Source organism: Parasteatoda tepidariorum, chromosome 3, assembly GCF_043381705.1.
Source record: "Parasteatoda tepidariorum isolate YZ-2023 chromosome 3, CAS_Ptep_4.0, whole genome shotgun sequence".
Lineage (NCBI taxonomy): Eukaryota > Metazoa > Arthropoda > Arachnida > Araneae > Theridiidae > Parasteatoda > Parasteatoda tepidariorum.
In genome coordinates, this window is record NC_092206.1 from 63371998 (window position 1) to 63385088 (window position 13091).

The following is a 13091-nucleotide window of genomic DNA, read 5'->3' on the forward strand; positions in this document are numbered from 1 at the left end:
ATATAAGCTACTAATATTTCAGTAATCATACAGGTGTGTAAAATATTTGTTTATTGCAAGGAAAACAATGATCAAAGAGTATAGAAAAATGTTAATTGCTTAAAGTAATAAATTTAATCTTTTGCGCCTTGTTGATAACTTATTTACAATTTCGTCGGAACTTTCTCGATGAAACTTTCTCGATGAAACTTTCGTTTCTTTCGCTCAATGAAACATGCAAAGCCAGGGATTCTTCAGCTTTTGTAAGGTGCAAACGAAATTTTTTTTCCACATATTTCTTAAAAAATTATTTTTCAAGGCAAGACGTATATAATAAGAAGTTCTATGCGATATTTGGAAATATGGATATTAAAAAAAACTCAAGTTAAGGGGGGGGGTCCGGACCCCATGGACACCCCCCTTATATACGCCCGTGCTTGCAATGCAAAATATGATTGTTTTCTTAAACTCTTATTCAAGCAAGGAAAAAAAAAACATTTATACAACTACTAACCACTCCAAAAACCAGAGTAAATGCTTTATAATAAAACTGATACGTCAAGAATTTGGAATTATGAAGAACTTGCCTGTATATTTTGATTCAATAAACTGGTCTATTTTCTGCTTCCCTTCTTACAATTTTTTCCTAAAGTGAAAAATGACTTGTTACTTCTTCTGACTCTTCTACATTACTGTTTGAAAATTTGACGGGTCATCAGGATGTCTTTTGTCAACATCTGAATAAAATTCGAGCAAATAGTATTGTAATTGTAATGGAGAAAATATCAAAATGATGAAAGGAACATGAACTTTTTATACAGTGTTAAAATTCAAAAACTTAAGTACTAGGGTTCCTATGATTTTACTAATAACTTATTCTAGTATGTCATATTGAAATATCTGATATATGTATACTGAAATATCTGATATATGTATATTGAAATATCTGATATATGTATATTGAAATATTTGATATATCTGGAGAAAAATTTTTTCTAACCAAATATTCTTTGAATCAGGAAAAGACAAAAAAAAAAAACTGTTGATTTTTTTAAAATATACTTGGCATTTGATCACAAACGCCTTCAAACTTTGTTCTCGATAAAAATAATTTCAAATTATTTTAATCCTTCATCTCTTATTAACCTCGTTATATCATGTTTTTGATCGAAGTTCGGCAGCGTGCTTGCTTTTTCTCTCCTAAATATTAATTTGATTTTGATCCCTACACACGTTTTTTATTTCATTTCTTATAATGATTCGTAAAATATATATTAACGGCCTGGATTAGAGAACTACAGAATTATCTTCTTCAAAAATGGCAATTATTTAATTTAAATTTGATCCTTTTGTGTGTGTGATCTCACTCAGTGTCAACCATATTCATAGAGTAATAAACTTATACTTAACTTATATAAAACTTATTTATAACTCTATGACCATATCGGTGTCACGTATCAATGACATCCGATAAAAATCTAACTCTCAATGCATTATTAACTGAGGTGAAGGGATTAATTGAATGCTAAATAAAATAAGAGCCTTCTTTGATGATATTTTTTTTTAATTAGTGGTGAAATTCTCTAATAATTATGTTTAAAAAAATCGTTGCAAGAAAGGTTTGCAAGGATATTTTTTTTTCCAGACGCATGCGAGTTAATTCAAATCAAATAAATGCACTATATTTACTCTCTTTTTCTTTCTACAGGATTCCAACAAATTAAAGAGTAGATATATTTATCAAGGTATTCTGTAACAAAGTAATAACATAGTACAAAGGTACATATGTTTGTATTGATTTCTGTGAATATATATTTTTTTCTTCTGTATTTGCTTTCAGAATTTTAGCTGTATAATATTTAATAACCGAATTCTGCTGCGATAGTAATTTTTCTTAGAAAATTATTTTGTAAATGATTGATTCTTCATGAAGCACATTAAGAAGAGATTTGAAAAAAATAAATAATAAATATCATGCGTAAATGCTTTGGGGTTTTTTCCTTCCTTCTTTTTTCAAGAATGTGTTACGTTTTTTTTAATTTTTTTTATATGTATATATATATCACTCATCGCAACTCATTTAATTTAATTACATATAATTTAAAAACATATCTCAGTTTTTACATAAGCACGTGAAAATTTAATATTTCATGAACACCAGTTATTTGTTCTTCTAAGAATATAGTGTTTGTTTTGCTTGCTAATTTCAGATCCCCATTTGTAGAGCACCCTGTTGACATGAATGAAATATTGTAAAACTTATATAGAATATAACTGTATTCTATATAGTGATTAACTCTTCTTAACCTGAATTATTTTCTAGTTAGCTAACTCTAGCAGAGATGACTATGTGTCATTTTTTTTAGAATTAAACCTTTTTCAATTATAATGATTTTTTATATGGGCATTAAATGAAATAAATATGGATGTGGAGATATTCCTAGGATGTGGAGATATTCTAACTAAGTCTAATATTCTAACTAGTACTTATAAATAAATTCATTGCAATGAAACTCTACATAAAAGGCATTGTATGCTATTTTGAGATATTGTTAAAATCTTTACCTGTATTTTTTACCTGAAAATCATCACGAAAGCTGGCATTTTTTTTCAACCTTAAGACACATTGGGGAATAAAATGAAACAAAACATTCTAAAATACTATTCGATGGCTCTGTTATATTGTAATAACAGAGCTAATCGTAAGGGTAGTAACAGAACAGGGGAAAACAGAATCATTTCTCTAGATCTCCATGATTCCATACAAAGATCAGGGTCAATCAGGAAGATTTTAAATCAGAGTTGTTCAATAATTATCAAAGCAAACTCGGAAAAAAATACCAAGTAGGTTTTTTTGTAGCATTTTATTATAACATATATAGTATATATATATACACTTAATAGAATACAAATCAAACATAATTAAATATAAAATTAAATGTAAATTATATATAAAATAATTTGTGGTTAATTGTTAGTAAGCATTTGTATATCATATAAAAGTATTGATACTATATCAGTTAATTGGTAATGTTCATGAAAAATCATGGTAATTGTTAAGTTTTTAACACTTTAATTACAGCCTGGCGTAAATTTGATAAATAATAAAGCAAGCAGATTCCTCTAATTAGAAGATAATTAATTAGAAGATAACGATGACAGTACAAGGAATAGTACAGCTTACAAAAAAGCCACTTAAGTTAGAAAATTCCACTCGTGAAAAGATTCCTGAAAGTTGTAATAATCTGTAACAAAAAATTTAAAGTATTATTTCTATAAAGATAACCCTGAATCAATTTTCTTAACTAAATCAAATTAATATAGGGTTAATATAAAAAATACTGCTATATAATATATTAACTCTGTAAATAACCCAAGTATTATTAAATATATCTTTAAAACAAATTAAACTGTATACTAATTCAATATTTCCACTTCCTTCATAATGTTGATTTGGAGAACCCAGAATTTCCTGAAGAATCAAAACTGGATTTTCAACAAGCACTGACCTGGCTATCCTGATAATTCTCAGGTCAGAGTAGTTGAAAATTCAGTGGATGAAAGAGCCTTCTTTTTACATTTAAGGATGCATCACATTAACTGATGACCATAACAACCTGGAACATAACTATAAGCATTGCAACTGGATATACAAAACATGAAGAACAATTTGTGCTCTTTCAATTATTGAAATTAATGAACTCTTAATATTATTCTAAATTGTAATACTAGTTTAAAAATATTATTTACAGTAATAATGTTATCATAGCAGCAAACAAATAATAAAATATGTAAACAGAAAACTTTAACATGTGTAAGCTAATTTTTAAAACTAGTAATATAATAAAATGTAAAACAATTTTTTATGCCATTTGAACATATCCATGCAAAGAAAATTGATAACTTACTAATGGTAACTTTAAATTTAGGGTGTAATACATAAATTTAACCTTCAAAAGAGAGGAAAAAAATTGATTTCTTTCCAACCTTGTATTATTAAAGTATAACTTATTAGTATAACTTATTTATGTCCTTTCAAATAATATTCAATACACCAAGTAACTAATTTAAATATGCATATTTCCATACTATTATAACTATATCCAATATAATAATTAGGAGCACAGAAAATATAATGTAATGAAAAGATACCTAATTATAATGCAAGAGATCAAAATATGTACAAATAAAAAATATGTGGGAAGTACATACCAATTTTAGATTTACACACTGAGGCAGCAATAATAAATGACTAGCAAGTGAAATTGTCACACTAGCATAGGGGTGCACAACCTGCGAGCCGCGGGCCAAATGCGGCCCTTCGACTACTGAAGTGCGGCCCGCGAGAACTTCTAAATACAATAAAAAAATTTCAAATAATGTGAATTTTTAATCGCACTTTAAAGTCATCACGTTTTGACACATTCAATTTTAACAGATTCTATAGTAAATGTACATTTAACGCGTTTTCTTTAAGCTGGTTTTATCGTAAATATAAATGATTTTTTTAAACAGTTATTTCCGCTTTTCTATGTGATTTCGAAAATCCCGAATTTTTATTACGACGCGAGTTCCAGATCGCAAATTTAAATAATCACCTTTTGTGCACTTTATTTGTGACGATTTCATCTTAAATCTAAGTGATTTTTTAACTAAGTCACATTTTATTCATCATTTTGATATTAATTGTAAGAATAAATATTGAAACGTTCTTTTTAAAAGCCAGTCCTTTTAATTGAGTGTTTTTCTATATTAAGTGGCTAAAAAAGGCATAGTTTTCATGTTTGAATTCTCTGGCTATAGTAGGGCAAGAACTCATTTTTTATGAATTGTATAAATTTTCCAAAAAAATATTCATTTGCTACTGGGAAGTGCATACAAATAAGTTAGATTTCTCTGAACGTTGACATATTTCATCACAAAAAATCATTTAATTAGAATTATTATCCAGAATTAACGATTTATCTCAAAGAGAAACTAAGTACAAGAAGTTCTGTTATGACTGTATCCAGGGACGTAGGTAAGGGATGGGTTTAGGGGGTCCAAACACCCCCATTGTGAGCGCCAAATTTTAATATTTTCTCAAACTACTCATTAAAAAGAAATAGTATAATTTTTTTTCTGCTTTTATTTGGTAAAAAATAACACTCAAAAAGTCATTTTATGACATCAATATAAACCTCTTCCTTGTTCAAAAATATAAACTATTTATTCTTCCCTCTCAAGGAAGCGACACTCTGGACGATACCCTGTGGTATACCTATAGAATTAGTTGATTCCTTTTGAAGATGAATCTCACTTCTTAACAGGGAAGCGCATACTTAACATTGATATATTTTTTATTGATTTCTCTGAACATTGACATATTTCATCACAAAAAATCATTTAATTAAAATTATTATCCAGAATTAACGAGTTTTCTCAAAAGAGAAACTAAGTACAAGAAGTTCTATTATGACTGTATGTATCTCTCATACAATTTAAACAAGGATGTCTCGTGATCTATAAAACTTGAATAATCTGGAAAAATGTTATTTTTAAATTTCTGAAAATTTAATTTCCTGAAAGGAGAAGATGGAATTTTTAATTATCTAGAGGAAAAGTGTTTATCTCTCTACAGTTATCTTTGTCCATTCTAATCGTAATCAAATTTTTTTTCTTTCTTTGGTTAATTTAGCATATAATAAGATAAATGTTTTTAGTGAAATTGGCTTATTTTCATATTCAGTTAAAAAAAAAGAGAGCATTTCTGTATTTTATGTTATTGAATGTACAATACGTAAAATAAAAAGTGACCATTAAAAAAGACCACTTGATAACTATTGATCTAAGGATCGGATCTTCACGTTCAAAGGAGTGGCCTGAAGCATGCTAATTAAATAGTGCTGACGATATTTTAAGTCAAGAAATCAGATTCAAAAAGGTACTTTCATAAGCATGAATTTTTTTTCTACAGATTGTGATTTGTGACCCTATAATGGGGGGGGGGGTAAATAATTTATACCTTACAATTCATAAGTTTTTCGACTATTATTGAATAAAATAATGAAAGAAAAAAAATTTTATTAAAAGTTACATTTTGCATGGAATTTTTGGATAAACGAATTTTATGATTGTGTGCGCAAATTTTACAGTTAGCTTAAAAAGTTCTCGAGATTTGGCGAAATACGCAAAAAGTAAAATTAACAGTAAAATATTTTCTCAAACTGAAACACTCAGATCATTGATTATACTTCACAAATATTTAATCAATAATCCTTATAAATGTAGTAATAGATAAAATTTCTTTACAAGAAATACTTTCTCAAACCAAAACTTCCAGATTATAATACTTTACAAAGATTTAAATTTATTCACTCAAATATATTAAATATAATCAATAGCCCTTTTAACAATACTAATAAATAAAATAAAAATGCGAAAAGTAAAATCAGCATTAGGGTTCAAAAATTTGGACAGCTCTCCTGATCAAACCATATTTCCCAGTTTTCGGCTGCCCCTTTTATTAGGGGGACCGGAAAGTAATGCACATTAAATATTCGTTAGTCTTAAAAACCAATTAATTTTCCTCGATTCATTTTCGATCCGGCATTGAAAGGTTGTTGCTAACGAGGGTGAATACATTATTGATTAAAAATAAAATCTTGATAACAAATATCAAATGCACCGAAACGACATTACTTTCCGGCCCCCCTAATACTTTGGGAGTCAAAAAATCCGAATCCGTCGAAAAGAAGGTATGCTTATTCAGAGAACGTATGGTTTTGTGTCTGAATTCGTAAGTTAAAGTATCGCCAGCACTAATTAATTAACATATTTGAAGTCACCTTTTCGAACTATTAAGATTGAGTTTTAGAATATGAAGATCCGATCATTAGATCAAAAGTTATTCAGGAGGGTTCGTTTCCTTTTTTTTCTTTTTCGCGCACTGTGTATAATAAAAATAAGAACATAATTAATAAAACATCGCTATTTAAATACTTGTAAAAATAAAATAGTCAAATATTTAGCTTTATAATGTTCTTAATTTATTTTATGAAAGATACGTTAAAGCTAATTATAATTATTTAAATGCAAATAAATTTATATTTCAAATTTATATTTTAAATTTATATTTTAAATTTATAGTTTAAATTTTCTTTTTTAGTATTAGTGGACACAAAAAAAAGATTGATCTGGGTTGAGCAAGCATTCTTAAAGTTTGGTTTAAATTTTTGTTTCTGGTTTTATACCGTTTAATATTCTACTAGCCTTCTTTTTAGGAAATACTGTGCTGAAAGTAATTTTGTGAAATTTTTGCATAAAAGTCTAGAAAGTCAGAGAAATTTAACCAGAGAATAGCCTGATACCATTTCTTGACAAATTACAACATTTATTTTCATAAACAAGACGTTTGGAATGTCCAAAATATTTTATAATTTTGCCTTCTTAACAGCTTATCTATGAGGCATCATAACAGACAATTTTGGTGTAATTAAATTTTCTATTCTTCATTCTAAAGTTAATCTTAAGTAAAAAAAATATTTCAATTTTTTTTTATTTTTTAAAATACATTTGTAAGATGCAAACGATACAAAAACGCATTTTTTCCAAATGAATATAATTTTTTTATTGTCTTTTTGACCCCAGTCAAGATCTATAAATACTATATGATGGGAAATAAGATCAGGGTGAATAAGTTACGATAGAGATCGTGTACCTTTATGGTTTTTGCTTTTTTCGCCTTTAGTTGGAAATTAGTTGCTCGAATAAAAAAAGGTTAAAAAAACAAACAAAATTCTTCGGTTTTCTGTAAAACTCATTTTCTAGAATATCTCATACAAAAATTATTTTTTTTAAATAATTATTTTTTTTGTTAATGATGAAACGCGAGCTTTAAGGCACATGCAAATTTTTATATTTATTTAAACTAAGTCTAATCTTTAACGACAAAATTTGAATTACATTGGTCAACAAGTTATTTCAATGCTAAAATAAATTTAAAAAAAAAATGATTTTCTGGGATTATTTTACCCGTTTTGTTCCAGTTTAAATTTATGATCATTACTTAATTTAATAATAAAAAATTATGAAAACTTATTACTTTTTGCATGAAATTATAATTTTGGAAAAAAAATTATAAAAAGGTTTAAACATTTTTAGATTCCATTCGTGTCTTTGATTTTAACGATAGCGCAGAAAATAAAAAACGGCATTAAGGGAGCTTTTCTGTCTAAATTATTCGAGACATATTTTTCAGATTTTTTTCTGCCAAAATCGGTGTATTTTTTAAAATTTATATCAGATATTTTTAATATATTTTATTAAAGATAATTTAAGAACTCGAATTCCTGATTGGTTAAATTTCATAAATATAATTATAACTGAAACACTATTAAAAAAACCATTATACATTTCAAACTATATTGCATTAAAAATGTTTTATGGTAATACGTTATACAAGGAAATGCATGGTGCAAATTTATAAGAAATTCAATAAAATTTATTATTAATTATAGAAAACCGGTTAAAATAAAGACATCACGAAATTAAATTCGCATATTTTTTTTATTTTAAAATTACAAGCAAATTGTGTTAATCGATGCAATAATTTTTTAATTATTTTATTTAAATAATTTTATAATGAAAGAATATCCAAATCCATAAGAAAGAATACATTTTTGTGTCCGATTTCGTTATTAAACTCGCAAGTAGTAAATAGTTAATATAAAATATATCCTAAAAACCATAAAGATCAGATCTTGGTATTTTTTTTATTTGTATTAATTGATCAATAAATGTCGAGGGAGACTTTTTTTTTGCTTACTTTATTACCAATAAAATTGCAATTCTCAACTGCAAAAATTATAGAATTGCGCATTTTAATTTATTAAAGAATGTATTTAGTAATGAAAAAGCGTAAAACGAAATGCAGTCATGAGCTTTCCAAAAAGTAATTTTTTTATTTGTTAAACTCAAGATTTAAAAAAAAAAGCTGATAAAATTTTGCGGGTGCGAAAGATTTTTCTTCAGGGTGCATCATAACGACTGCTCTTAATATATGTTTTTATATTTCCTACGTGGACAAAAAGTATGCACATTAAATATTGAAAATTAATATTAAAGCTAGCCAAAACAAGCTGTTGAAATCTACGAAATAGCTATTGATTGAAGTGGTTGTACAAAATTTTAAAAATTCTTTTAGATGTTTTGTATACCCAATTGCCTCAATAATTATCCAAAATTAATTTAAGTCAAAAAATTAATTGACTCAAAAAGTGAAAAGTGCACACATTAGTAGTCTGAAATTTATATTAAAGAGAGTAGGAAATTAAAGTTAAAACTCTACCTAAAACTAAATAACCATTACCGTGGAAGGTGTAACTGAAAACATTAAAAAACTGTTAGACTGTTTCTATAAACTGAGAGGAATAAAAGATCTTTAGTTCCGAAACGTCTACAACCTCGAAAGTTTTACCAGACAATCAAACTGGTTATGATATTCTTCAATCCCGCCTTCTATATTAGTGATTCGTCAGATTTAAAAATCGTTTTTTTAATTTATTTAATTATTTTATTTTATTTTTTCATTTCTTGCTTTTTTTCATTTTTGACAAGGATTTCTTGATACATGTATTCAGGGCCGTGATTACGGATTTCCTTGTATTGATTCTTTTAGAAAATTTACCCTTTAATTATAAACTTTTTACTTCTTAATTCTCTTTACGTCAGGTGCCGCATGAGGCCACAAATTTGGCGTTCTATCCCTGCTAGTCAAGAACCACTTCCCTTGCTTTCTCTACTTTCGACTGGCCTCTTTTCTATTTTCCATCCGGCCCCCATGTCAAAGTTGTTTTAATTGCTTCTTTTAGGGACATTCTTAGAATCCAGGACCATCGTTTTTTCATGTCTTTTGTAATGTGTTTAGTTCTTTGTTTTATAATAGAGTTCGCTGTTTGTGATTTTATTTAGTCAGTATATCTTTAAAATTCGTCAGAAGCCTTTAGTTACAAAAGTATCGCGTTTTCATTCTTGTTGGTTTTCGAGTTTCCAAGACTCGCTGTCATATAAGAGCACAGATTTAACTGTTGTATTAAAAATTTGTAACTTGAGTTTAGTATATAAGTATATAAGCTAGACAATTTCAATATTCATGTAAAATTTTTTATCCGCATAGTTATTAATATTTGTGTTTTACTATGTAAGTTAAAAAAAAGTATTTTATGGAAGTTGAGCAAAATTTATTGCTATACTGTACGACCTTTTCTCTATTCGTCACTTTTTTTTTGCTTGCTAGAATAAAGTGAGAAAACTTTATTTATTTATTTTTTCGTGACTTTATTTACTTTAAAGTATGTTTAGGATGAAATTGGTTTTTCTTTCTGTTTGATTTTTCATTTTACTGTGAGTAAATAGACAACGTCGATTTTAAGAAGGCGGCATTTATTATATATTTTTCTTAAAAAAACAAGATTGACCCTTTCATTTTCTTCTGATTTGTATAAACTTTATCGAATAGTTTTTTTAAAATAATAATACTCTGATTCCTTTATCAAAAGTTGTATTTGTGATGGTTTGGCATTTTCAGACTTTGCTTATGAATTGCCGAGCTAATAAAAACATGAGTTTATGAATTTTTTGTTGAAACATGTGACGTGTTAAGAAATATGTGAAATGTCAAATGTTTAGAGATATTTTTGATAAACTCTTAAAGGTATGCAAAAATGTACTCTTAAATGCATAAATGTATTTTTACAGTTTCAGCAAACTGTGCAAGCTACATACAGATTAAAATAGAGATTAATTTTGAAATTAAACAGTTATTAACTATTAAATACTTTTCCTGAAAATATGCTTTGTATGTAGTTTGAACTCTTTCCCTATTTCATTGCTATATTTTAGATTTGTCAGGGGTCATATTTTTAGTATTACATAAAAATAGCTAATAATGTGATATGATTAGGTGCTAAAACTGATTAGAATAGTTCGGTTCTCCGACACAGAGCTTTTGGAGCCCGCTCCATACTGTTCTGACAATGTCGTTCGAAACAAACTGAAAAGTTTAATCGGTTTTCAACCGAAGAGAAGAGTAGAGATATTCTGTCCTTTTCTCTTTGTTATAAATAAACGATTTTGTGTAGAATTCAATTGCTTTGAAAACAAACTTTTAATTTTAATACAAAATACTTTCCAACGCTGAACGGACAGTGTTTTTTTTGTCACTTTTTCATCAAAATAAAAACTTTTTTAATATATACATTTAGAAATTGAGAATTTTATTGGTGCATTTTAAGCAGACCGATCAAACCGCATTCAGTAAGAATGTTCCCTAAGTTTGTAAAAATCGTGTAAAAATTTTGTTTTTTAAACGGAATATTTTCTTTATTAAGATTTTAAAATTTTTATTGTAGTTTAATTTTCTGAAAGAAATATCTAAAGCAGTAATTAAAGTGAAAATCACAAATTGAATCAATCAAAAAATCAGACGATAAATTCTCATCAAACGATAAATTCTCAAAAGTTGAAGAAATTTGGTATGAGTTCCAAAAGCTTCGTGTCGTGGAACAGACCCAATGTAAGAATTTATTTCAGCTAATTCCGCCAGGCATCGTAATTAATTTCGTTTTCTCTCACGTATAGAAATGGAGTTGAAATCATGCAGACATCAGAAAGTGAAGTAAAATTTTAAAAATAATTATACATTAATTTATATAAATATTTATATCACTTCCTCTAATTAAAAGAACCCACAATTTTTTCCAATGAAGGCAGACTATATGGGGATACATCAATAGTCTCTACTCTATGCAATTTTTTATTTAAATTTCTTTTTGTCTAAACAATCGAGGTTTCCTCAAAGCACTTTTTCAATATGCTAGTAACTATTAAAATTATAATAGAATAGTTAATACTACTTTTTATTATATGAGCATCGTATAATTCAATGCTTATATTTTACAGCAGCTATAATGAAATTAAAAGGGCAAAAATAATTTACATGAAACGGAAGATACTTGATAATGGTAGTTTCAGATTCACTCAGAGTTAATTAAATAGTTGGATCACGAATAAAATATGCTTTCTTTATAATTGAATCACACAAACTCTATCAAGCGATTAAGCTTCTTGGAAAAAATATGAAGTATTTTAATATACTTAAAGGACGCAAAGAGATTTATTCATTTATTTTTTCCATCTTCAAAAATTTAATTAAATGTCGGTATGATTTAAATACAGCATAGAAAAAAATGTTTCTTTTCCCCTTTGGCAAGTTTATTTGATGCTCATTTGTTATATACTTCTTGAAGATCAATAAAAAACAAACAAATTTTTATCATTTATAACAAAAACTGTAAATGGTGTGATGGAATTACGATCTTGTCATGTAATCTTCCTTGTAATATTTGTCTCTCGATATATATATATATATATATATAAGCTAAAATATTGGGAAAATATGGAAAATAATAAAAAATAATGACAAGAGAAGAAAATTATTCAAAATAATTTTTCAAAAGTATTTAAAAAAATATAATTTTTGATANGATAAAAAGAAAAACGAGAAAAGCGAAGAAAATTAATAAGTTTTGTTAACTGCGCATAAGCTGCAAGTATATAAAACTCATAAAATAAGGTAATATATTGAGAAAATATGGAAAATAATACAAAATAATGACAAAAGAGGAAAATTATTAAAAATAATTCTTTAAAGGAATTTAAAAAAATATAATTTTTGAGATCTCAAAAAANAAAAAAAAAAAAAAAAAAAAAAAAAAAAGAGAAATTAAAAATTCGGAAAACAAAACAAAGAAAAGATATAGTCTCTTCATCAGCCCACACGATTATATCCGCAAAAAGGAGTGCTTTCTAATATTGTATTAATATAGCCAAAGAAAAAATATATCAATACAATAGTGTGAGGAGCACTCAAAAAATTGAAACGAAATTAGAACACATTAAGTAAAAAATATATACGAAAAAACAAACAAATTTATCAAGCAAAAAACAGAAAATAAAATGAATATATAAATAATAAAACTTATTAATTTTCTTCGTTTTTTCTCTTTGTTTTTATTGTGCTATGTTGTAGTGATCATATTTAAGGCAGCTTTAGCGCTTGATATTATATATAT

At 26.8% G+C, this 13091-nt stretch overlaps 1 protein-coding gene across 1 annotated transcript in view; it reads left to right on the plus strand.

Moving 5' to 3' along the window:
• The first annotated feature begins 3134 nt into the window (after nt 1–3134).
• LOC122268844 (protein FAM133A-like) overlaps nt 3135–13091 on the plus strand; it is a 20815-nt gene continuing 10858 nt past the window's right edge. The window contains exon 1 of the mRNA XM_043039456.1: nt 3135–3216. Within this exon, the coding sequence (XP_042895390.1) occupies nt 3135–3216 (82 nt within the window). The remainder of the gene's footprint in view (nt 3217–13091) is intronic.